The sequence below is a fragment of the Drosophila pseudoobscura genome, chromosome X, assembly GCF_009870125.1.
Source record: "Drosophila pseudoobscura strain MV-25-SWS-2005 chromosome X, UCI_Dpse_MV25, whole genome shotgun sequence".
NCBI lineage: Eukaryota > Metazoa > Arthropoda > Insecta > Diptera > Drosophilidae > Drosophila > Drosophila pseudoobscura.
The window spans coordinates 25676231-25703639 of record NC_046683.1 but is presented as its reverse complement, the minus strand read 5'-3'; the positions used below and the strand labels follow the sequence as shown (position 1 = coordinate 25703639).

Sequence of the window (27409 nt, the reverse complement as noted above, 5' to 3'; positions counted from 1 at the left end):
CAGTAAATGATAGATGTATGTACCTAGAATTGAAAGCGATGTGCAATGTTTTCAGCACAAGACAATTTACAGAAAGATCGAGACGTCTTTTGCACTGCTTTCAATTTTGTGCACAAATACCTCTGATTCCTCTTTTGGATCTTTGAGTCCAACTGTTACTTTCCTTGTAGTATTGCAGAGCATCCCTCGGCGGTAGCACAAATTATGCACAAAAACTAGGGTTTGGCGCGACCGACGCGATGATATTATGAAAACTGATTGGTGGTTGACACACACAGAAATTTCTTTGTGTCACTGTAACTTTGTTGTTGCCTATAATAAATTTACAGTCCACAGTACAGAAGACATTTTCTAATTTAAAAAAACCGAAAACTTTGGGTGGCTGTAATTTGTATTTATTTGGCGGAGCGAAAATAATCAGCAGTGAAGTTTTTATACCGATACTCAAAATGAGTATTGGGTTATATTAGATTTGTAGTGAAAGTTTCCGATTCCATAAAGTATATATATTCTTGATCAGCATCAATAGCCGAGTTGATTGAGCCATGTCTGTCTGTCCGTCTGTCCGTCCCTATCGGCGCCAAGTGCTCAAAGGCTATAAGAGCTAGAGCAGCGATGTTTTGGATCCAGATTTCTGTAATATGTCACTGCTACAAGAATATTTCACAACTTCGCCCCGCCAACTTCCGCCCCCACAAAGGGCGAAAATCTGTGGCATCCACAATTTCGACGATACGAGAAAACTAAAAACGCAGAATCGCAGAGAATGACTATATCTTCTAAAGTGCAAAATCTGAACCAGATCGTATAATTATTATAGGCAGAATCAAGAAAACAATTTCATTCTTTCTCGCTCTATCTCTCTCTAACACACAGGTTTCTTGGTCGGGTTTGCCAATTGAAAAATATAAGTTCAAGGATCTCAGAACCTATAAGAGCCAGAGCAACCAAAATTTGGTATCCGCACTCCTGTGATATCGGACCGTTTTGTGTCACAATTTCGCCACACCCCCTTCCGCCCCCGCAAAGGACGAAAATCTGAGGCAACCACAAATCTCAGAGACTATTAAGGCTAGAGTAACCAAATTTGGTACACACACTCCTTTAAGATGTCACTATAAAACGTATATCTCAGAATTTCACCCCACCCCCTTCCGCCCCCACAAAGGACGAAAATCTGTTGCATCCACAATATTGCAGATTTGAGAAAACTAAAAACGCAGAATCATAGATAATGATCATATCTATTAGGTTGCGGAATCTGGATCAGATCAGATAGTTTTTATAGCCAAAGGAAACAAAGCAATTTGCACTGGCTACGCAATTAAATTAAGCCCGACGTCACGCTCAGACTGATTTTCTGTCTCTCTCGCACGCACTCTTTGTCGTGTCGTGTGATATTAGCGGCGTCTGCCGGATGAGAGCCATACTGACGAAGTATCGGTTATAAATGTAGAGTTGCGGTGTCCACAGCAACTCACAACGTTCCCCCTCGTTTTTATTAAAACCGTTTGTATCCTTGCTTCCAGTAGAAAACATAAAGAATGTTAGAAACGTTTCGGAGAAAAAACGAAGGCTCGGAAAGAGTTCGGGATTAATTTTATATCTTTTCATATCACATACATATATAGAAACCTTTTTTTTTGTTGGCGATTCAAAAGCCTGGTTGTTAGAACTCATTAAAATATAATTTAAATAAATAAAATAGTTTTTGTGCCCCTTCGTCAGTTTTTCAATCATAATAAAAAAGGTATACAAATTTATTTAAATTTATTTCATGTTACAACTTTCATAAGGCACCCACCATCTATTTGCAGTAAGATACATTATTTAACCTGACGCCAAATAAATTATAGAAAACAACTACAGTCGAAGAAAGCTATGTCTTTATAGTGGACCATGAAAACTCTTTTTTATACATTCCGTAGGCCAACCAGTATAAAAGATTAAAAATGACATCGGAAACGCAATGCGCGCGAAGCGATCGATTAGCGAAACGCTGTTTACATAGCTTACGTTGTGACCTTGTTCAGTCTTTTCTGCAGCTGCGTCACACTCACGCTGTTTTCGGAACTGGTCGTCACTCTTGAGGCAGAGTCATATCTGTCGCATACGCGAAATGACGGGGGGTTCCGTTTGCGTGGTTCGTTCCATGGTGGCTCCACGCGAAGAGAGGGAAAGATGTATTCATTAACAGAATGCAGCAGCAGAACGGTATTAAATAATTAAGAGAATATATTCATATATAAATATGTATGTATTTATGAACTTACGGTAAAGATAGGACATGTGAGGGCATTCCGTTTACGAAAAGCAGTGTCATCTAGTGCTGTTGGTAATGATTCTGCAGATTCGAATTCAAGAGTGTCATTTTCCGAACAAACGCAAATATCATTCTGTGAGTTCATTTGCTCACTGGCCTCATCGCTACCATTATCTTCTATATCCTCGTCACTAACTTTTTTGTTGGCTTCAATGCCATGCGCTATGTTAGTTTACCTGATATTTTCCAAGTGCTCTTCCAGTCGTGGTATTTCGCCAATGCCAAGCTTACTAAAATAAGGTTAGGTAGAGGCGGTTGCCAGGCTCGCTCGTAGCCCGTCACACTTAGGCCGGTTTGGGCCCATTGCAATACCGCATGGGATCATTCCCTTCCTGCAAAGTCAGACTTCATGTCAGGAGTTGTTCCAGCCAGATGCTCTCATAAAGTTTGCGATCTTTCCGGGACATAGTGTAGACATCTCCGAGATGTCGGTTAGAAAGGCAGAGCCTAAGTGTTGTAGCCTTCTTCTGCTGAGAGCTGGACAGGAGCAGAACAGGTGTTCCACTGCCTCCCCTGTCTATTATGTGGGGCATCCAGCCTGTTGGCGTGGTTGCCTATTAGCCAGTACCCTGTAAGGGAACTTATGACTGCGCTGCACCTTTTCCTGCCTAGTTTGCAGAGATTTGCGGCAGTTTGCCATGGTGGTCGCGTAAGACGGAATCGCATTAAGTGATTTGATTGAAGTTTGGCTGTCACTATAGATGTTTAGCTGGGCTGGAAGCCTGAAGGAATAAGGAAGCCATAAGGCACTCTATGATTAGCTGTTCAGAGTAGATTTCTTCTCCGACCCTACCGTCCAGCTTCGAGCCATCCGTGAAGATGCTTATCGCACCATCTGGGCCTGGGAGTCTCTCGAGCCATTCCTCTCTGTGGGCGATGATAGTGTTGACGGGAGTCTCTGTGTACTCCCCTGGAACTCGATTGTCCGTTCTTACTGGGACAATGTTGTTGTTATTTAGAATGGATGAGTGACCCATTTGCTAAGGTACCACTTGATCAGAGTCTCTAAGACGTATTGCCGCCATTTCTGCTCGCTCTTTTCCTGCAAGGTCAAGGCTCTGGAGGCATAACATGGCGTTCAGCGGATCATTTGGAGTGGTTCGAAGAGCTCCACTGATGTAAAGGGCGGCAGTTCGCTGAACTTTGCTCAGCTGATTGTTGATTGTCCTTTTTGATAGGGCAGGCCAGGCCGTGCTACAGGGGGATAAACGGATGTCGGGTCGGCTCGTCACAACTGTAGACTCGGAACGGGGCATGGCTTGCCCTGGATCCAAGGCGACTGTGCTTCGCGTCATAGGATACAGTTGGGCACGAGCGAACCGGCACCCGCCGTAACTGTACACACCGTCGGAAGTGCGACTATACTCTCCCCGTGAGGGCGGCTGGAAACAGGTCCTGGTACGGTCATGTCTCTGCCAGGATGCTAGCTAATTGTAGTCGGGCGGAGAGAAGAAAACTCTCAGTGAAATAACCCCAATCCAAGGTGACACTGTCATATGCCGAGGGATGCATGGCCGAGGGGATGCTCGGTAGCTTATATACGGACTCTGGGTACCTGCCGACCTCCAATTTTAATAAGGCTTCCCGGGGCACGTGGGCTATGCCCCGGGCGACTAACCCCTTCCCGCCTACTCGTGGGACCAAATATGCCAAATCTAAATATACAAACAAAAAACAACGTAAAAGAGCTCGGCACTCCTCCTAAAGTGCCGGAGGGAAAAGCCCATCCCTCTACAAACGCATCTGGGAAACCTGTGCCCAAAAAGACGGCGAAGGAGACTAAGTCAGTCCACCGTCTCGAGGCAGCGGGTGTTGCGAGGAGTGGACCGAAAACCCAATCGGGCCGCCAACCGCTCGATTGCCGAGGTGACGAGAGGAAAACCCCTGATTGGAGTCCTAGATAGGGGCTCTAAAGACGGGCAGATTCCTCGGGACAAATGGCACCTCGTGGAAAACGAGCTCCAAGACCGCTTCCTCCAGGAGTTGGCGAAAATTGAGGACCACCGCCCAAGTGTGAGGACGCCGGGTGGCACCAACGCAGGGTGAAAGCCATTGCCTGCCAAGATGCTCGCTCGGCGCCACTCTACGCGAAGGCGGTAGCATCGCTCAAGGAGGTCTACCCAGGAGCCCAGCTGGAGGCCGTGAAGTGGGAGGACATCCCCAGCAAGACGAGGGCCAGAGGGGGAAGCCTGCAGAGCCGGATAAGATTCTCCGGATTCTGCAGGTCTGCAACCCTCACCTTCCCACAGCCGATTGGAAGGTGGCCAAGGTAGAGGAGACCAACGGGCAGAGGCGCCAAATTATCCTCGTCCTGACCGAGGAGTCGGTTAGACTTCTCCACGACACGGAGGGAGCTGTGGACTACGGCTATAAGAAGGTAGTCGTAGTACCGTACAGACCTGGAGCCCCCGGAGATCCCTAGCATGGAGAACAAGCCTGTGTCGGTATCGGACGTGACATCAGTGGTGTCGGATGACATCCTAGATGGTTACGTGTCAGACGTGAGTGATCTTACTAGGGATCTTAAGCACATCGGAGTCGGGGAGGAGCTGGACTCTTCGGAGACCGACCACGACAAGACAATGGTGGAGGTGAACCTCAGGAATGTCACTGATACTCCTGCAGATAAACCTCCACCATTGTAAGGCAGCATGCGCTGCTCTCTTGCTCCACCTAGCCAAGGGTGGAGCCGACATAGTCCTCATTCAGGAGCCCTGGTTCCTCGGAAACAGGGTCTCTGGTCTGAGGACTCCTGACTATAAGCTATACGTAGCTGACACCGCAAGTAAAACTCGCACCTGCATCCCTGCAAAAAGAGATTTGCGCTTATTTTTGCTCCCAAATTTCAGCAATGAAGACCAAACAGCAGTGAGCCTCGAAGGCCAGGGGTGCTCACTGAGAATCTGCTCCACGTACATGGGTCACAACCAACCAGACCTCCCTCCACAGGCGCTCAGGGCGCTAATCACAGCCTGCGAGGCCAAGGAAACCGGCCTAATCGTAGGGTGCGACGCCAGTGCACACCACTGCCATTGGGGAAGCACCAAAACCAACGAAAGGGGTGAGTACCTTCTCATCTATTTACTGACCACTCAGATGGTCCTATTAAATAGGGGGAGTGATCCCACCTTCATTATTAAAAACCTCAAGGAGGTCCTGGACTTCACACTTGCCTCTCATGAGTTACAGGGAACATCGTATCGTGGACGGTCCTGGGAACATCAGGGAACATCGTATCGTGGACGGTCCTGGAAGAGCACTCCTTCGCGGACCACAGGTACCTGGAAACCGTATTCTCTTCTTCACTACCGAGACCAGCTCAATTCCGGAACCTTAGGGGGAAAACTGGACTCGGTACTCAGACCACCTCTGTCGTGTTCTCCCTGAGACTCCACCTGAGGAGGAGATTTCCAGGGAAGCCACGACTCCTCTTGTTAAACTATTTACCGACGCCTGCAATGAGGCGCTCGATAAATCCTGCCGCTCTGGCAAGAGCAGAGGCCGGAAGAAACCTGAATGGTGGAATCCGAAACTGAGGGAACTCCGGAAAGTCTCCCGGAGACTCTTCAATAAAGCTAAGGCTGAAAACGTGGAGCAGAACTGGGCCGATTACAAGGCCAGTCTGTCAATTTACAATAAAGAACTGAGGAAAGCCAAACGCGCCTCATGGCGTAAGTTCTGTAGCGACATTGGGAATAACTCAGAAGCCTCGCGCTTCCGCAAAGTTCTCTCGAAGACTACACCCACTCTGGGCTACCTGAAGAATGCCGACCAATCATGGACAACGTCCAGCAATGAGTCGCTAAATCTTCTTCTTAACACCCACTTTCCCGGCTGCGTTGAAAACAGACCACACTGCATCGCGGCTCCTTCCGTTGCCTCAAGTCATATCATGAACCTGCTTAGCCAGGAGAACATTTCCTGGGCAATCAAAAGCTTCAAACCATACAAGTCTGCGGGACCAGATGGCATCATCCCTGCCCAACTGATTCACGCTGGACTTAAAGCCACTAATTGGCTCAAAAGGATATACGAGGAAATCTTCTCCCATCCCGGAATCCAGGCTTAATACCAAAGCCGTGTTCATCCCCAAGGCAGGCAAGCCCTCGCACACTGCCTCCAAAGATTTCAGACCCATTAGTCTATCGTCCTTCCTTTTAAAGACGATGGAACGGCTATTGGGGATGCATCTCACGGTAAATATTCCGCCTAGTCTAATCTCAGACTCCCAGCATGCCTATCGGAAAGGAAGATCCACCGAAACGGCCCTACACACAATCACATCGATAATAGAAGCTTCCCTCAACTGTAAGGAGTGCACCCTCGTAGCCTTCTTCGACATAGAAGGCGCCTTTAATAACACCCTCCCGACCGCCATTACGGGTGCACGGACGGACCTGGGGGTTGACTCCCGGACGGTGAGCCTGATCAATCAGATGCTACAATGCAGGACGGTTGAGGCATCACTGGGGACGTCAACGTTCACCAGATTTGTTAGTAGAGGCACCCCGCAGGGCGGAGTCCTCTCGCCCCTCCTATGGAACGTGGCAGTGAACGAACTGCTGCGGGAGATAGAGGGGGGTGGCTGCCGCGTGGTGGCGTATGCCGAAGATGTTGCTATAGCATGCTATACCATGGCGGGCTACGCACTACTCCAGGGGAAGCCCTGGATACTGTGCTGGACCTCCTCCCCATAGATCTCATGAGAAAGAAGGTGGCAACACTTTCCGCACTCAGAATGAGAGAAGCCGGACTGTTGAAAGCGTCCGCAGTTGGGCACTCGGGAATCCTGACGAGACTCCCGCAATTACCAGAGAGGACAGATTATTGTATCCCTAGTGATCACCTCTCGACGCCTTTTCAGGTATCAATCCAACCTAGGGAGGACTGGGAGATGGGCGAACCAGGACCCGTAAATGCAGTTCACTTCTACACTGATGGCTCAAAGCTAGACGGGCGCGTGGGAGGCGGAGTCTACTGCAGCGAGCTAAACATCAGTCATTGCTTCAGGCTCCCGGATCACTGCAGTGTGTTCCAAGCGGAGGTAGTAGCCATCAAGGAGGCCATTTCCAATGTCTCCAAACTACTTCTAGACACCCACTTAGTGTGCGTTTTCTCGGACAGCCAAGCAGCTATTAAAGCTCTAGGCTCAATATCGTCGAACTCAGCGACTGTAAATGACTGCCGCAGGTCTCTGCACGAGATCGCAGAGCAGTTAGATCTCTTCCTAATATGGGTACCCGGCCACAGGCACATCGAGGGGAACGACGCCGCCGACGAGCTAGCCAGGCATGGTACTACGATCCCTCTCCTATCGGAGAGGGAGCAGGTAGCGATGCCCTTGGCTACGTGCAGGCTCCTCACGCACGAATTGTTCGACCAAAATGCCAATAGGAGATGGCAGCAAACCGTGTCCTGTAAAATCTCAAGATTGATATGGCCATATCGATCGAAGAAGCGCTCAGCCGAGCTGTATAGACTCAGCAGAGCACAGTGCTCTGCAGTTACTCGAGCCATTACGGGACACTGGCAGATCGGCACTCATGCCTCATCCCTCATAACGACTCCTGCAGGAGTTGTCTCGACGAGGAAGAGGAGGAATCGGTCCCCCACTTCTTCTTCCAATGCCCGGCCCTTGGAAATCGTCGTCTTCGTATTTTTGGGGCCGCTTTCCTCACGGACATTTCGAACCTGTCCGAAATCAAACCGGGGACCCTGTCGAGATTCATCCAAGCTTCAGGATGGGACTGCCCTTAATTTGCAACAGCCTGTTCTCCACGGCTTTTAGGCATTCGGAAGGGTCACACTCCCATGCGGCATCACAACGGACCTTCTACAGGTCCAAGTGAGCTTGGGAGGGTTTCATCACTCCCCAGGCTACCGCCTGAACCTAACCTAACCTAGGGCAGGCCACGGTAGCTCCGTAGGTCTGACTATTGCTAGATATATCCATTGGACTATGCTTGGGTTCATGCCCCAGTTTAGGGGCCCCAATTGTAGAGTGCTGTCGTTGCCTTCACTCTATCCTTGAAATTCAGGTTCCAATTAAGCTTTTTTTCAATTACCAACCTTAAGTATCTGGCACTATCGCTGAAGGAGAGCCTGTTTCCATTTAGTATTGGGGGTTGAGGGGCGGGACCTTGTATTTATTTGTGGATAACACAAGTTCCGTTTTCGAGGAATTTAATCCCAGTCCGCGATTCTGTCCATCCGGACTGAAAATTCGGAAAACTTTTCCAAATTAAATTATACGTTTACTCCGGTCCAGCGGGCTCTAGCTGCGATTTTTTTGACTTCAAATTTTCAGGAAATAGCAGAACAATAAAACAAGTGGTCGACTTCAAAGTATTTATTCGACTGGTCGCAGCCAGAGATAGCAATGGTTAGGTTAGGTTCAGGCGGTAGCCTGGGAGAGTGATGAAACCCTCCCAAGCTCACTTGGACCTATAGAAGGTCCGTTGTGGTGCCGCATGGGCGTGTGCCCCTTCCCAGTGCCTAGAAACCGTGGAGAAACAGGCTGTTGCAAATTAAGGGCAGTCCCATCCGGAGGCTTGGATGAATCTGGACAAGGTCCCCGGTTTGATTTCGGACAGGTCCGAAATGTCTGTTAGGAAAGCAGCCCCGAGAAAACGAAGACGACGATTTCCAAGGGCTGGGCAGTGGCAGAAGAAGTGGGCGACCGATTCCTCTTCTTCCTCGTCGCGACAACTCCTGCAGAAGTCGTTATGAGGGATTGACAGTCTAGAGGCATGAGTGCCAATCTGCCAGTGTCCCGTAATGGCTCGAGTAACTGCAGAGCACTGTGCTCTGCTGAGACTATACAGCTCGGCTGAGCGCTTCTTCGATCGATATGGCCATATCAATCTTGAGATTTTGCAGGAAGCTGTTTGCTGCCATCTCCTATTGGCATTTTGCTCAAACAATTCGTGCGTGAGGAGCCTACACGTAGCCAGAGGCATCGCTACCTGCTCCCTCTCCATAAGGAGAGGAATTGTAGTACCCTGCCTTGCTAGCTCGTCGGCGGCGTCGTTCCCCTCGATGTCCCTATGGCCTGGGACCCATATAAGGAAGAGGTCTAACTGCTCTGCGATCTCGTGCAGAGACCTGCGGCAGTCATTTACAGTCGCTGAGTTCGACGATATTGAGCCTAGAGCTTTAATAGCTGCTTGGCTGTCCGAGAAAACGCACACTAAGTGCGTGTCTTGAAATAGTTTGGAGACGATGGAAATGGCCTCCTTGATGGCTACAACCTCCGCTTGGAACACACTGCAGTGGTCCGGGAGCCTGAAGCAATGACTGATGTTCAGCTCGCTGCAGTAGACTCCGCCTCCCACGCGGCCGTCTAACTTTGAGCCATCAGTGTAGAGGTGAACCGCATTTGCGGGGCCTGGTTCGCCCATCTCCCAGTCCTCCCTAAGTGGTATTGATACCTGGAAAGGCGTCGAGAGGTGATCAGTAGGGACACAATAATCTGTCCTCTCTGGTAATTGCGGGTGTCTCGTCAGGATTCCCGAGTGCCCGACCGCGGACGCTTTCCACAGTCCGGCTTCTCTCATTCTGAGTGCGGAAAGTGTTGCCATTTTCTTTCCCATGAGATCTATGGGGAGGAGGTCCAGCACAGTATCCAGGGCTTCCCCTGGAGTAGTGCGTAGCCCGCCAGTTATGCATAGCTCTGCCATGCGTTGAACTCTGCCGAGTTTGTTGAGGCATGTCTTTTTGTCTAAGGCTGGCCACCATACTACCGCTCCATAGAGCATGATCGGTCGTATGATGGTGGTGTAAAGCCACCGAACTATATAGGGGGTCATTCCCCATCTTAGTCCGATGGCTTTCTTGCAAGTATAGAGGGCTACTGTAATATGTCAATATTACAATTATAACACTGGCACGTCTGTGCCGTTTGACTTCGGTTTTAAGAATGTCTTTATTGAATTTATTCTTATAACTCAGACCGCATAGCTGCGCTGCCGGTTACGCCAACAGCGGAGCGGCTTCATACATATTTGTCTTATCAGCATAATCGAGAGGGCAAGAGCCGTATGTACATATGTGTATATATATATATGCTTCAAGTGGTCAGCGTGGGAATGCTGACTTAGCTTAGCGCATAAGCGGCGATCATATTGCACGCTCACTTGAAGTGGTTTTGTTTGTGTACTGCAACAATGTGTTGCTGATACATTTATTGTTAACCATTGGGTACAGTGTACACTCAATATATGCACATACTACATCTCCCTCCTTTTGAAAAATAACGTAATTAAATGTAGTTATTTTACTTAAATTTATTTTATATATATAAAAAAAAATTTTGATTTGAAAATTTTTTGTATTTGTAATGTATTTAATGTTTTTTTTTTTTTTTTTTTGTGTATACATATCTTTTTGCACATCTTGTATAATTAAATTTTTTTTTCTTTTTTTTTTTGTATTTTATTTGTTTTATTTTGTGTCTGTTAAGAATTAAAAGATTTTAACCTATCTTTATGAACTGTTTGTTTTTTATTCTTATTTCCGGAAATAACTATATTATCATTATCTTCGATTTTTTCAACTATATAGGGCCCTGTGTATTTAAGATCTAGCTTATGGCCTACTTCGTTTTTTAGTAGAACTTTATCTCCTATTGATAGCGTTATGTTCCTAGTTTTTAAATCATAAATTTCCTTATTTTTCTGTTTATTTAACTCGAGCATATTTCTTGCTCTTTTGTATGCTACTTCTAATCTATATCTACTTTCTTTAGCATAGTCTTCTATGTTATATATAGGTTCTATATTACTTATGCTATCAAAATATTTTGGTAGATTATTAGTCTTACCAAATACTAACTCATATGGACAATAATTATGTGCCATAGAGGGGGTTGTATTGAAACAATAAACAAAATATGGAAGCCATACGTCCCAATCAGTTTTATTTACTGATATATAGGATCGTATGTATTCGTTAAATGTTCTGTGGCTTCTTTCTATTGTTCCAACAGTTTGATGATGGTGTGCAGTTGATGTTATATTTTTTATTTTTAAATATTTGCACAAATCGTTTATAATTGAATTTTTATATTCCGTTCCCATGTCCGAAATGAACGTCTTCATTGGACCGTACTTGAGAATAAATGATTCAAATATTGCCGTTGCAACGGTTGCTGCGCTTTTATTTGCGACAGGTATAGCAACTAGATATTTAGTCAAGTCACATATGAGCGTGACTGCATATTCATTGCCTTTTTCTGACTTGGGTAGTGGACCAATTGTATCCACTATCACTCTGTCAAAAGCCTTCATCGGGGTTTCTGTAATTGTTAAAGGGGTCTTTATATTTGTTGTTGTTTTTGCTTTTTGACATTTCTGACATTTCCGGATGTGCTCTGTTATATCGCGAGTCATACCTTTCCAGTAATAATGTCTTTTGACCTTGGCCAAGGTTTTTGCAATGCCTGTGTGACCTCCTTGTACTGGATCATCATGTAGTGTAGACAATATAGCTTCTTTCTCTTTAACATTTGTTAATGTGGTCACCGGGTTGAGTAGCGCTACTCTCAATGTCTTCAATATTTTATTGCCCATAATTTTGAAATTATCTATTGAAACCTTTTCAAAGATATTTTCCCACGGTGCCATTTTCAATTGGCTGATTTTTAATATACCGGCTTCTTTTTCTAGCCTTGGAAATAGTTGTCCTAAGTCAATATTTCCATTATTAGTATATAAATCTCCAATATCAATTCTTGCTATAATTTTCTTACCATGTTTAAAGAAACATAGCATATCTTTTATATGCAAGGTAACTACTTTACGTACTTCGTCATTATTAATGACTTCGTATACGTTGGGCTGAGAAGCTGTTTCGGTAGATTGCTTTGGCATCTCTACTTTGTTGTTTTCTGCGCAGAATTTTTGTCTACTTTGATACCTGGTAGTGACTTTCAGGACTTTATTTTGTATGTCTTTTAGTTCAGATATTGTTATCCGTGACAATGCATCGGCTACAAAATTATCTTTGCCTCTTAGGTACTCTACAGTAAAATTATACTCCTCTAATTCAAGTCTCATACGCGTTAATTTAGAACTGGGGTTTGTCATTGAAAACAAAAATGTTAGTGGTCTATGGTCTGTTTTTACTATGAAATGAGTTCCGTAGACATAGGGTCTAAATTTGGTGATTGCCCAATAAATAGCTGTTAACTCTTGTTCCGTCGTACTTTTGTTACTTTCTCCTTTGGTAAATGCTCTCGATGCGTAAGCTATTGGGAGTTGAGTCCCGTTGTGGGCTTGTGTTAGCACTGCACCACAGGCTTGCTTACTAGCATCGGTGATTATACAAAATTCTTTCGTAAAATCTGGATATTGTAACAGAGTAGGCTTTATTAATTGAGCTTTAAGATATTCAAATGCATTTTGACAGTCATTAGTCCATTCAAATGGAACATTCTTTTTATTTAATCTTGTTATATGCCTAGAATAATCGGCGAAATTTTTGATGAATCGTCTGTAGTAATTACAAAATGCTATAAAACGTCTAGCGCTATCAGAGTCATGTGGGACTGGATAATTTAATATGACGTCAAACTTTTTGTCATCTGGTAAGATTCCCTTATCTGTGCATTTGTGACCCAAAAATGTGACTTCATGCATGAAAAATGAACATTTTTCAGGATGTAGTTTCAAGTTGTGTTTCCTACACATGTCAAAAACACTAATTAAATTGTTAAGCATGTGTTTTTCGGAACAACCGATTACTATTAAGTCATCCATATAGAGGAATGCTTGTGATGGTTCAAGTCCAGAGAATGCGATAGTCATCATTCTTTGGAATGAATTGGGAGCTATTTTCAAACCAAATGGTAATCGCGTGAAGCGATAAGAGCCGTTGCTCGTTGAAAAGGATGTTATATCTCTAGAGTTTTCGTCTAGCTCAATCTGATGGAATCCTGACATTAAGTCAAGGCAAGAGAAATATTTTGCTCTTCCTAGTTGATCCAAGATATCATCGATTCTAGGAAGTGGAAATTTATCGGATAGTAATTTTTTATTAATTTGGCGATAGTCAACTACTAATCGCCATTTTTTCTTTTTGTTGTCTATGGATTTCTTTGGTACTAGTAAAAGTGGACTGTTGTATTCTGAGGCTGACGGTTCAACTATTCTATCTTTGATTAGTTTATCGACTTGAGCTTGGATTTCGTCTTTTTGACTATGAGGATTTCTATAATTTTTTATATATACAGGTTCATTATCTTTTAATCTTAGTTTCTGCTTGTAAAAATTGTTGGTTGTTATTGATTCGGTATCAAGTCCGAATATGTCTGCGTAGTTACAACAAAGTTCTTTTAATTGTTTATTAAATAGTTTTGGAAAATTTTTAGATAACTTTGATATAACATCGTTCGTTCTAGTTTCATTATTTATTTCGGATATATCATAATTTGCTAATGGTTCATAATTCAACTTATTTATATTGATCATTTGGTCGGTACTAGTTGTATTAAGTAAACGGACGAATGCATTTGCAGTTGTTACGACTGTGTTTGCTGCATATATACCAGGTTGAATTTCCTGGTTCGGAATAAAAATGCTATCTTCATTTGAAGTTAACTCAATTTTACGGACAACTTCGGATCGTGCTGGTAACACTATTGTATTGTTACCAGAGCTGTAATTTATGGGAACATAAATAGGGTAGTTTAGATTGTCAGGTCTTATTATGAGCAGATCTTTTGAAGGTGTGAAATCTAGTTGACAATTAAATTTTTTAATAAAATCTATTCCTAAAATTCCATCACACGGTATAGAAAAAGTTGATTCGACAATATGGAAGTTGTGTGGAATTATATATTTAGTTGTTTGTATTTCTAAGGATGTCATTCCTTTAGATTGAATTAATCCTTGATTAATTCCCTGAATATTTATTTTGTTGTTTTTGTTTATGTCATTAAAAGTGTCTGAACTGTCTTTTAACAGGGATATGTCTGCACCAGTATCTATTAAAAATATTAATTTCTTGCCTGTAGCTACGTTTGTGAATGTTACGAATATATTTATACTAAGATTAATCGAATGAACCTTTTTACTGTCTATTGCTGTGTACCTAAGGGCTGTTGTGAGTTTCCCGATTCATTCTGGGCAATTATCACATTGTTGTTATTGCCATTATTATTGTTATGGCCTCTGTATGAGTTACCGCGGCCTCTATAGTTTCCTCTATATTGGCCTCTACCTCTGTTGTTGCCATAATTATTATTTTGGTAGTTTCCACGGTAGTTTCCGCGGTTATACGCTCGGTTAGTGTTATATCTCTGTTGTGCAGCATATAGGACTGTATTTGGGTGTCCTACTGCGTCTGTGCAACTATCGACGAACACAGTTGTAATCTCACTCATTGTATTGAAATTTCGTGATTTCATTACAGACCTAACTTCGTCAATTGTGCTGTTTCCTATGATTGATTTTACAGCAACTTGTAGGCTCAATTCTTCGGCATATTCTTGCGATACACCGTTAATCATATGTGCCGATTGCAAAGCCCTTGTCAACTGTTCAACTTCTTGAATATATTGACTTGCCGTCTTTTGCTTTTGCTGCAGATTGAACAATTTAGCTGATATTGCTTTGGCTGATTCGCCTTTTATACCGCTTTTTAGTTTGTCTATTATGGACACTATTGTTTGTTCAGTGGTGATTAAGTTTCGAATATGGCCTTTGAGTTTAGTTTTTATTAGGTTGACTGCTGTAGTTTCATGTGTTCCCTTAAGTGAATCCACTAAGCTAAGAGCATCAATGAAACTTTGTAGATTCTCAGGCTTTCCACTAAACTCAGGTATGAGTGAAGCGGCTAGCTTAAGAAATTCTAGTTGTGACATGGCCATTTTTAGAGTTTTCACTTCAGTAATAGACTCTGATTCAGAATCAACTAGATTGGTTAGTGTGATTACCGCTGGTATCGTAAGGTCGCCTAGGTCTTCTTCTTTTATATGTGTATCTGAACCGCTTGCGATTTCAGATTCGCCCTCTAAATCTGTGTTTGTGTCTTCCTCGACTAATACTGGAGTATTCAAAATCGAAGGTATAGTTATGTCTAGTGAATATTTTGATTTGATGCTATTTAAATTTGTTTTTAATCTATTCAAAAATCTTGATACATACGACCAATGCTGAGTATTTAACTTTTCTTTATTGTCGTGTATCAGGGAACGAGCTTGGTTAAAACATGCAACTAATAGTGTCGCGTGTCTACTTATAGTTTCATTTGAAATATTCCTATTTTGTGCTAGGCACTTGTATGATTTATCAAAATTTTCTTTTATTTTAACTAATGCGGCATTAATATTTTGCCATTCCATTTCATTTTAAAATAATTATTAAAATGTGCAAAAACATTTATAGGTTTTCAATCAAATAATGACATATTTTTATTCATGATTCGTTTTGGACTTTTTCTTTTATTTTTGGCCAATTTTCGTTACCATTATAAATTTGTTTTAAATTTTGTCCAGGTCATCTGCCCGGCTTTGATAGCGTTTCTTTATGCATCTATTATGTAGCTTATACAATTTATATAATAGATGTCCTATGATTATAATGAAAATAATAGCAATAAGTATTGTTATTAGCTTTAGGTCGGTGTTATTGACTTCGACTTTGTTTATTACATTCGCTGTCGAATCTACCGATTTTACATCTACTAAACCCATTGTGTAAAAATTTTCTAAATTTTCTTCAAATTTACTTATTTTGTTTGTTCGTGACATATGTATATACAAAAACAAATTTCCTTTTTTTTTCTTTTATACTACTGTATAGATTCTTTGTTAATTGTTGAAATTCATTTATAATTTATATATATTTTTTTCAGTTTTTTTTTTTTTTACATTTCTTCCTGCCTAGTGTTTGTGTGGCTTTACAGGCCTCACTCTAATTGGGCAGATGTTATTCCGCTCAATTTTACAATTTTAGATCTTACAGTTAAGTTGTATGCATCGCAGGCATTTTTTAAAAAAAATTTTGTTTGGCGGTGGGCGCTCTAGGAAGCGCTGTCGGTTCACTGCTCCGGGTCTAGCTTGTTGCGCTAGACGAGGCCGGTGCTGGCTGCACAGGCTGCTACTGCTTCTCTGTTGGGGCACCGGTGCAGGCTGCACAGGTGTACTCGCAATGCGGCGAGTGTAGAGGTCCCTCGCAGTCGTTCGGGCAGGTCTTCCTTGGCTTTGCTATTTCCGTCGTTTGGGGTGGTGGAGTTACGGTTAATATTTTACTGATATTTCGTATTGCAGTGTAGGTGGTTGTGTGCATTGGCTCTTTCATTTTCTTTTCTGCTAGCAACAATTTGATGTGATCGAGCTCTGTGTGTAATTTCACAGATGTGCTCCACGGCAAATTATCGTTGCTATTTAGCAGTTTTAGTAGTGTTGCCCTTCTGGCTCTCAGGCGTTTTACTACGCCGCCTCTTTTGCCACACATACCACTCTACTTACTGCGTTCAGTTCCGCTCCATTTCCTGCTGCTTCCAGTGGTGCCTGCTGTTGTTGTCCGCTCTCGCCGCTCGCTCTCCGCTTTTTTTCTTATGTGATTTATTTTAACATATGTTCTACATGTTCGTGACACTTGTCACGGTCGCCATGTAATATGTCAATATTACAATTATAACACTGGCACGTCTGTGCCGTTTGACTTCGGTTTTAAGAATGTCTTTATTGAATTTATTCTTATAACTCAGACCGCATAGCTGCGCTGCCGGTTACGCCAACAGCGGAGCGGCTTCATACATATTTGTCTTATCAGCATAATCGAGAGGGCAAGAGCCGTATGTACATATGTGTATATATATATATGCTTCAAGTGGTCAGCGTGGGAATGCTGACTTAGCTTAGCGCATAAGCGGCGATCATATTGCACGCTCACTTGAAGTGGTTTTGTTTGTGTACTGCAACAATGTGTTGCTGATACATTTATTGTTAACCATTGGGTACAGTGTACACTCAATATATGCACATACTACACTACTGTGGCCTTCTTTACTCTATCCTCTATGCTCAGTTTCCAATCGAGCTTTCTATCGAGGATTAGACCAAGATACTTGGCGTTGTTGCTGAAGATTAGCGCTTCCCCACATAGTCTTGGGGGAATCAGTGCCGGTACTTTGTACTTCCTAGTGAAGAGCACCAGTTCCGTTTTAGACGGGTTGACGCCTAACCCGCATTTGTCTGCCCATTTTGACATCTTCATGAGAGTGCTTGTCAGGCACTCACATAGCGTCTGCGGGAATTTACCCGAGAATGCTATAGCAACATCGTCCGCATACGCCACCACGCGGCAGCCACCCCCCTCTATCTCCCGCAGCAGTTCGTTCACTGCCACGTTCCATAGGAGGGGCGAGAGGACTCCGCCCTGCGGGGTGCCTCTACTGACAAATCTGGTGGACGTTGACGTCCCCAGTGATGCTTCAACCGTCCTGCATTGTAGCATCTGATCGATCAGGCTCACCGTCCGGGAGTCAACCCCCAGTTCCGTCAGTGCACCCGTGATGGCGGTCGTTAGGATGTTATTAAAGGCGCCTTCTATGTCCAGGAAGGCTACCAGGGTGTATTCCTTACAGTTGATGGACGCTTGTATGATTGATGTGATCGTGTGTAGGGCCGTTTCGGTGGATCTTCCTTTCCGATAGGCATGCTGGGAGTCTGAGAATAGACTAGGCGGAATATTTACCGTGAGATGCATCCCCAAAAGCCGTTCCATCGTCTTCAGAAGGAAGGACGATAGACTTATGGGTCTGAAATCTTTGGGGGCAGTGTGCGAGGGCTTGCCTGCCTTGGGGATGAAGACGACTTTGGTATGAAGCCAGGTTTCCGGGATATATCCATGGGAGAAGATTCCCTCATATATCCTTTTGAGCCAACTAGTGCCTTTTTGTCCAGCGTGAATCAGTTGGGCAGGGATGATGCCATCTGGTCCCACGGATTTGTATGGTTTGAAGCTTTTTATTGCCCACGAAATGTTCTCCTGGCTTAGCAGGTTCATGATACCACTTGAGGCAACGGAGGGAGCCGCGATGTAGTGTGGTCTGTTTTCATCGCAGCCGGGAAAGTGGGTGCTAAGGAGAAGATTTAGCGACTCATTACTGGACGTTGTCCATGATTGGTCGGCGTTCTTCAGGTAGCCCAGAGTGGGTGTAGTCTTCGAGAGAACTTTGCGGAAGCGCGAGGCTTCCGAGTTATTCTCAATGTCGCTACAGAACTTACGCCATGAGGCGCGTTTGGCTTTCCTCAGTTCTTTATTGTAAACTGACAGACTGGCCTTGTAATCGGCCCAGTTCTGCTCAGCGTTTTCGGCCTTAGCTTTATTGAAGAGTCTTCGGGAGGCTTTCCGGAGTTCCCTCAGTTTCGGATTCCACCATTCAGGTTTCTTCCGGCCTCTGCTCTTGCTAGAGGGGCAGGATTTATCGAGCGCCTCATTGCAGGCGTCGGTAAATAGTTTAACAAGATGACTCGTGGCTTCCCTGGAGATCTCTTCCTCAGGTGGAGTCTCAGGGAGAACACGACAGAGATGGTCTGAGTACCGAGCCCAGTTTGTCCGCCTAAGGTTACGAAATTGAGCTGGTCTCGGTAGTGAAAAAGAGAATACGGTTTCCACGTACCTGTGGTCCGAGAAGGAGTGCTCTTCCAGGACCCTCCAGGATACGATGTTCCCGTGTAACTCGTGAGAGGCAAGTGTGAGGTCCAGGACCTCCTTGCGGTTTTTAATAATGAAGGTGGGATCACTCCCCCTATTTAAAAGGACCATCTGAGTGGTCAGTAAATAGTTGAAGAGGTACTCACCCCTTTCGTTGGTGTCAGTGCTTCCCCACTGGCAGTGGTGTGCGTTGGCGTCGCACCCTACGATTAGGCCGATGTCCTTGGCCTCGCAGTCTGTGATTAGCGCCCTGAGCGCCTGTGGAGGGGGGTCTGGTTGGTCGTGACCCATGTACGTGGAGCAGATTCTCAGTGAGCACCCCTGGCCTTCGAGGCTCACTGCTGTTTGGTCTTCATTGCTGAAATTTGGGAGCAAAAATAAGTGCAAATCTCTTTTTGCAAGGATGCAGGTGCGAGTTTTACCTGCGGAGTCAGCTACGTATAGCTTATAGTCAGGAGTCCTCAGACCAGAGACCCTATTTCCGAGGATCCAGGGCTCCTGAATGAGGACTATGTCGGCTCCACCCTTGGCTAGGTGGAGCAGAAGAGCAGCGCATGCTGCCTTACAATGGTGGAGTTTTATCTGCAGGAGTATCAGTGACATTCCTGAGGTCCACCTCCACCATTGTCCTTTCGTGGTCGCTCTCCGAAGAGTCCAACTCCTCCGCGACCCCGATGTGTTTGAGATCCCTAGTGAGATCGCTCACGTCTGAGACGTAACCATCTAAAATGTCATCCGAACCCACTGATGCCACGTCTGACACCGCAGGCTTGATCTCCGTACTAGGGATCTCCGGGGGCTCCAGGTCTGGCTCGACCGTCGGCTGCATGCCTTTGGAGTCGGACTTGTATTGTACTACGACTATTTCTTGTAGCCGTAGTCCACAGCGCCCTCCGTGTCGTGGAGAAGTCTGACCGACTCCTCATTCAGGACGAGGATAATTTGGCGCCTCTGCCCGTTGCTCTCCTCTACTTTGGCCACCTTCCAATCGGCTGTGGGAAGGTGGGGGTTGCAGACCTGCAGAATCCGGAGAATCTTATCCGGCTCTGCAGGCTTCGCCGAGACCCACGCTCTGGCCCTCGGCTTGCTGGGGATGTCCTCCCACTTCACGACCTCCAGCTGGGCTCCTGGGTAGACCTCCTTGAGCGACGCTACCGCCTTCGCGTAGAGGGCCGCCGAGCGAGCATCTTGGCAGGCGATGGCTTTCACCCTGCCTTGGTGCCACCCGGCGTCCTCACACTTGGGCGGTGGTCCTCCATTCTCCTCCAACTCCTGGAGGAAACGGTCTAGGAGCTCGTTTTCCACGAGGTGCCACTTGTCCCTAGGGATCTGCCCGTCTTTAGAGCCCCTGTCTAGGACTCCAATCAGGGTTTTTCCCCTCGCCACCTCGGCAAACGAGCGGTTGCTCAATGTCTTTGTTCTCTTGGCCTGTTGGACTTGTGTGGCGGTGTCCTCCGCCGAGCGTTGCCGCTTGCTTGGGGCCTTGGCTGTGGCCTTGCCAGCTTTGGCTGGCTGGTAGTCGGGCAGGACTGTCTTGGCCCATCGCCGAGATTCGATTCCCTGGGCAGACGCCAGGAACACCGGGTCGTCGTTGCCCAGGATGAAGGCCGCACGTCTTTTGTCCTGAAACTTGGGCCTATCTTTCGAGGCAGAGGCGCCGCCTGCCGGGGTTGTCAAGGGGTTCCCGGTCCCAAGGGGTCCGCCAGCCGCGATATCGCTCTGCATGGTCGCCCCCCCGGTAACCGGGTCGCCCTTGGGGCCCCCCGACGTGGATTGGCCCGATTGGCTTTTCGGTCCTCTCCTCACAGCGCCTGCTGCCTCGAGACGGTGGACCGACTTAGTCTCCTTCCCCGTCTTTTTGGGCACTGGTTTCCCAGATGCGTTTGTAGAGGGATGGTCTTTTCCCTCCGGCACTTTAGGAGGAGTGCCGTGCTCCTTTGCGGTGTTTTTTGTTTGTATATTTAGATTTGGCATATTTGGTCCCACGAGTAGGCGGGAAGGGGTTAGTCGCCCGGGGCATAGCCCACGTGCCCCGGGAAGCCTTATTAAAATTGGAGGTCGGCAGGTACCCAGAGTCCGTATATAAGCTACCGAGCATCCCCTCGGCCATGCATCCCTCGGCATATGACAGTGTCACCTTGGATTGGGGTTATTTCACTGAGAGTTTTCTTCTCTCCGCCCGACTACAATTCGCCAGCATCCTGGCAGAGACATGACCGTACCAGGACCTGTTTCCAGCCGCCCTCACGGGGAGAGTATAGTCGCACTTCCGCCGGTGTGTACAGTTACGGCGGGTGCCGGTTCGCTCGTGCCCACCTGTATCCTATGACACGGAGCACAGTCGCCTTGGATCCAGGGCAAGCCATGAACCCGAGGCACCCGTGCCCCTTTCCAAGTCTACAGTTGTGACGAGCCGACCCGACATCCGTTTATCCCCCTATAGCACCCGACGGCTGACGGCCAGAGATAGCAATAGTAACTTGCTATCCTTGACTCCCCGACTCCAACACAGAGCCGATCTTGCATGCTCAGAGAGCAGTACAACAAAAGCTTTGCTCACATCCTCGCACACGGCAAGCTATGTAGTTAGTTATGTAGTAATGTAATTAAGTTCTGCTGTTACATTATTCCGGCCCCGTTGAAGACCTCTGGTGCTTCAACCGTCTATTGGCAGTTTTTCCAGTTTGTTTATGGGGCGTTTAATTATGCCTGTGGGTGTTCGCACATCGGCCACGCATACTCTGTCATCTTCTCCCACGATTGCGGCCACCACTCATGTGGTCCACTTCTGTGGCGGTGTGTTGTCTTAGTGGACGAACACCAGACAGCCAATGTCCAAGTCTGGCCCTTTGGAGGCCCACTGCTGACGCTCCTGCAGGATAATCAGACTACCTTGGACCAGCCCTGCCAAAACTGATGCTTCCCCTTCTGCATCTGTCGTCTTGATCTGATTCGGGCGGCAGCGAAAGAAGCGGCTGCTCGATCAGCAGGTGCCCTGGCGTTAGTGCTTCTCCCGATGAACCTTTCGAAAAAACAGATACAAAACTATCTGAGGACAAATCTGCAACAAGCTCCAGGTGAACAGCTTTTGATAAAAAAAAGACGAAGACGGCTACATATGTCTTAATAGGGGGCCTGTCTCTTGAGTGACACCTAGAATGGGCCGCAGAAATCTACCCCACAAATCAAAAAGGGGCGAGCTCTTCGCACTCTATGAGCTGGCAAGTTTCCCATGATCTGTCCCTGTAGGACTGGCTTGTATCGGACACAGTTCACACAATTTCTTAGGATCCTTGTGCATGATTCTCGAGCATTAATTAGCCAGACCTGGTGCCTTAGTAACGAAACCATGACTTTGGAGCAGAGGAAATTTGGCGTCGTATGGAATTTCTGCGTTGAGCAACCTGCCTCACACACGAATCAGTCGAAGCGTTTCTCCGTCGAGCACGCTCGAATGTATGAAAGAGTTGAGTCGCTGGAGATGCGGTGACAGGTGATGAGACCTTAAGTTCTTTAGCTGACAGAACGACCTCTCGACTACGCTTGCTTCCTTGAAGGAACCCATTTACAAATTCCATATTCCAAGGCAATTTCTCAAAAGAAGAGCAACTTTCAATCAACTCGATGAACTCATTGGCCTGACACTTTGCCACTGAATGTGTCGCCAAACACCTCTTGTTTTCCGACCGTTCCATTTCTGGGGACAACTCAACCTGATGTAGACATGGCCACTCCTTAGAATTCCTGAGCAGGAATTGGTGACCATCAGTCCACAATGAGCACTTTACACCGTCTACGTCTGATCCACGTGACACTAAATAGGCTGGGTTTTGCTCAGTAGGAACGTGCCGCCAAATCACACCACTTGAAGATTTCTGCATTTCAGCAACCCTATTTGCCACAAACGTTGCTGCCGTGGCTGGATCCCTTTCCAGCCAGTACAAGGTGACTTGGGAGTCCGACCAAAAGTTTACACTTTCGATCATGAATTTGTTCAGAAGCGGTTTTACTTGAGCCCGTAAAGATGATAACTGGAGTGCTGCGCACTCACTTTTTATGACTTGTGATGCAACAGGATGCGACTCAGCATAAACGTCTGCCAATTCGACGAGACAGCGGATGGCCAGAAATGGAGCTGAGGCTGTCCCATAAGTAACCGTGTTCAGGCGATACGTTTGAACAACAAGATTAGCCTTCTTCCTCCACAGAATCAATTGGAAATTTCGGTCTTCTTCGGCGACCTGATCTTGCCTATACATTTTGGAGATGTCAGCTGTGACTGCAAAACGATTTAATCGAAATTGCTGTCTTGCACCTCGTCACTGTATGACCTGGCTTCAAACAATTTATGCACAGTCGGAGTTGCTTGGTGATATCGAACCGTTGAAGAACAGAAAGAGCACTAAACGATTGACAATTGCTTATGGTATGATTCCCCGCTTGACAATAGCTACATTTCGAATCAGCTGGCCTATCCGTCTTTGCACATGAAACTAAACATTAAGTGGGTCCTTCACTTGACTCTTCGGCAGCTATATGCTGATAGCCCCGATTCAACTGGGCTGTGCACTCGGACCAAGATGGTAGATTATCTTAATCCAGTTGCTCTTCGAACCGATACTTCGTTGTGGGATCTATTTTAGACATGCTATGTGAATTAGCATCGCGCTATTTATGTCTCTTTCACTTCCTAACGACTGCAGAGAGGAATAGATAGCTGACACCGTGTTAATGAGAGACCTTAGGAATGAAGCAGAAGCTTTTGTTGTGCTGGGAATGTCAAACAACTATGAAAAAGTATCAGAAAAGATCAAATATTTTTTATCGTAAACCTCCTTCAAACTATCAAGAGCTTTCTAATCATTTTCTTCACGCCTTAACTGTTACCAATGCATCGTCAATGTTCAAGTGTTCAAAGTGTTCAGTGAGTGGTTAAATTTTTCCACATTTGTTAGTATTGGGTCACTATGCACCAAACTCTCGAAAAGGCTTATAAAGTTTTTACACTCAGCTCATATCCTCGACCGATGCTCGTAGATTGTTATTGGGATTTAAACAATCCACGTCTTCCTGTATATCCATCAACATTTTACAATAATTTTCGGTCTGTTCGAGTCTGCATTTAATTTTAAGAGAGTTGAGCGAAATAGTTTGTTCTTCAAATGCCGTTCTCACACGCCTTAGATCGCCCATCACCGTATCGTGTCTTTGCATTGCTGTCACTAACTTTTGCAGGACTTTTGAACCCCCTCCTTCTTCTTTGGTAATTGATTTACAACAGAACGAAAAAACAAGAAATTTCCACAAAAAATTGTATCGGCTTCAATAGATAAATTTTCAACAACAGCAACGGAAAAGTTGACAATTATCATGCCAATGTACACATTAAAATGTTTTCCAAAAACTATGTATGGGCGAGGGTTTAACTCAGCGAAACAAACACAAATTATGCTGCCAATGCACACAACCAAACGCCGCCAAATTATGCACAATTTGGCGCAACGATAGCGTTACCGAAGTAGAGGCAGCACCAATAAGCGGTACTTCGCAAAATGATTAGCGAGTACAGTAAACCCTCATCAATTTGCAGTTTTCTTCATTTGAAAAATATTCCACATATAACTATTTTATGTTTCTGGCTGTTCACTTTGGTTCATTTTATTGCTTTATGTTTTATTTAATTGGTATTCCAATTCAAAAAGGTACCAAAAATTGAGACCAGTGACCAAATAGAGGCGCAACCAGCCAGCTAGAGCTCTATTCGCAACAGAACAGAAAGCAATGACTTGTGCCGAGCCAACGAAGATGCACTGTAGGTCACTGCGAATTTCCACGAAAATGCTGAATGCCGATGTCCCTGCTCGGGCGCCAATGAAAATTCGGAAGACTTTTTCCAAATTAAATTATACGTTGACTCCGGTCCAGCGGCTTTCGAGGTTGAGTGTGAGGCTTTACCTGCTTTAGGGATGAAAACTATCCTTAAGCCAAGCTTGTGGTAATGTACATACCGCCAGTATCTTCCTGAAGATACTTTTTAGCCAGTTGATGGCTTGTCCCCGGCCTTCTGAATTTAGGACTGGATTACCTGGTCCGGGCCTGGTGATTTCAACGGGTTGAAGCTGTTTACTGACAAGTTTATGTTCCGTTTTGTTAGGATCTGGTCCATTGAGGTTACCGGTCCCTCTCCTGGGAGGTGTGCCGGCTCGATGGTTGTGCACCCTGGGAAATGCGTGTCTAGTAGAATGTGTAGGAACTACTCACTGGAGTTGGTCCACGTACCATCATTCTTTTTAAGGTAACCTACCGAAGGGGCAGTTTTTGAGAGAACCTGCCGGAGTCTTGCGGCCTGCGACGTTTCCTCGATCTCGGAGCAACATTTTTGCCAGGAGGCTCTTTTTGCCATTCTTTTTTTCTTTTTTATATAGTGCTAGACTGGTTTTATAGTCTGCCCAGTGAGTATCCTCGTTAGATTTTGTGGCTCTATTGAAGAGAGTCCTGCAGCTTCTGCGGAGGATGTCTAACTGTTTTCACAACCAAGGGGGTTTCTTCTTCCCCCTTGGTCTGTTAGGAGGGCATGCTGCCTTGAAGGCTTTATTGCATGCTTCCGTGAACTTGTTCACAAGACGGCTTAGGTCGTCTTTCTTGTTCGGGCATATAGGGCCATTAGGAGGGTGTAGTTTCTCCAGGGTTGTGCTATATATTTCCCAGTTGGTTTTTCTGGGATTGATATAGTCGGTGTATTCGGTCTCGGTCTCGATGTACCAATGGTCCGAGAAGGAATGGTCCTATAGGACTTTCTAACTCTTGATTCTGTTTTATACTTTGTTTGGCACTATCGTGAGGTCGATAACGTCCTGCCAATTTTTAATTATAAAAGTGGGGTCGTTGCCCCGATTACAAATAAATAAGTTTGAGTCCAGGATGAAGCTGAAAAGTTAGTCACCCCTTACATTTGTGTCCGTGCTCCCCCATTGGGTGTGATGAGCATTGGCATCACAACCTATTGGCAGGTCTCTGAACGACTCTTCGCTATTATTGGCTAGTTTGCGAACAAGGTCGTTGGGAGGGTCATTTTCCTATAATAATTATAATTATGGAGCAGAAAGATATTTAGGTGCTTTCTCGCAAGTTAATTGTCTTGCTGTTGCTCTGGAACCACCCCATATCCTTGTAGACTGGTGGTGGTCCTGGGTCTACGTCGAGGAGATCGAAGCAGCGGTCGGCTAGTGCCGCTTCCACCCACTTCCACTGACTCCTTGGTATTCCCTCCTCTGCGATGACTTTGTCGAGGACTACGATTAGCATCCTCTCCTTGCCGATCTGCGCAAAGGAGACGTTGGGCAGCACTCTGGAGCGCTTTTCCACCGGTCCGGTGTCTCCTGCAAGCGCTGCCTTTTAGTTTGGAGACCCACCTTTTTCTGCTCTAAGGTGAACTCCGGGAGCACAGCCGAGGCCAATTCCACTTTCTTTAGCCAGTCGGCTGATGGGCTGGCTTTGCCGATGAACTATGTGCCCAGGACTCCTCTTTTCGGCGTAGGTGTAGCGTTTGGCTTTTGGCGCTTATTGACGGCAAGTCATCCCATTCCGCTGTACCAGAAGGTCGGACAGCCACAATATTGCTTAGCTGCCTATCCAAGGTGTCAGCTTTGGGAGTTGCATTACCACCCACTCCGGATTCGGGATGGGACCCCCTCGGGTTCGCACAGGGACCTTCCATCTTGCAGGTATTACCTGCTGTAGAGCCGGTAGGGTCAGTCCTTTGGGCCGCTGCCTTTCCGTGATTGGGATTACTTCCAGTAGGCATTTGGGGATAAGGAATGCCCGCTTATTCGCAGCTCACCTACCGAGGTAGGCCTTCCGCTATCCGCAAACCGCGACCCGTCCGGTGGCCTCAGCTAAGCCCCCTTTGAGCCACCTCACGAGCTAGGTTATCAGACCTAGTAAAATAATGAACACCTGCAAATTCTAGCAAAGTGGCTATGAAATAGAGAAAACTCATCAGAAGGAAGCAGTCCAGGGCAGTTGCATATTTGACTTTTGGAAAGTCAGTCCGTGAGTCCAAACTAATGGTTGATAGTATTTGAACTGCTGTTACACAGAGACCGACACGGTCGCTAGTGGCCTCAAGATGTATCCAAAATTATACCCAATACAATACCACGATCAAAATGCAGGGCACATAAACCCTTAAAGTATTTATTGTATTGTATTGGGCGGATTTGCAAACAGCGAAAGGGTTCATGTATTTGAACCGGTGACATCGGATCGGAATACACAAACTGAGATTTACATATGTCTTCCAATTGAGACAGTGTATTTTTTAACATATTGCATTCTGTTACCAAATGCAACGGAATCGACTCATCGCAATCTAGTTTTTTAAGCCAAAGTTCCTGCAATAGGATCTTGCCTATTATGACGA

At 45.6% G+C, this 27409-nt stretch overlaps 1 protein-coding gene and 1 long non-coding RNA gene across 2 annotated transcripts; both read right to left on the bottom strand.

Moving 5' to 3' along the window:
- Window positions 1-1786: 1786 nt before the first annotated feature.
- Window positions 1787-27229, bottom strand: LOC26532857 (gamma-aminobutyric acid receptor subunit alpha-1-like). The gene is given in 5 exon segments (XM_033384963.1): window positions 1787-1950; window positions 1953-2159; window positions 2417-2454; window positions 2500-2553; window positions 26925-27229. Coding segments are annotated over 5 exon segments (675 nt in total). The 3' UTR covers window positions 1787-1879.
- LOC117184730 (uncharacterized) lies at window positions 15924-17030 on the bottom strand. The gene is made up of 2 exons (XR_004470163.1): window positions 16794-17030; window positions 15924-16529 (listed from the first exon to the last, which is right to left on the bottom strand). It is a non-coding gene; the product is annotated as an uncharacterized lncRNA (long non-coding RNA).
- Window positions 27230-27409: the final 180 nt, after the last annotated feature.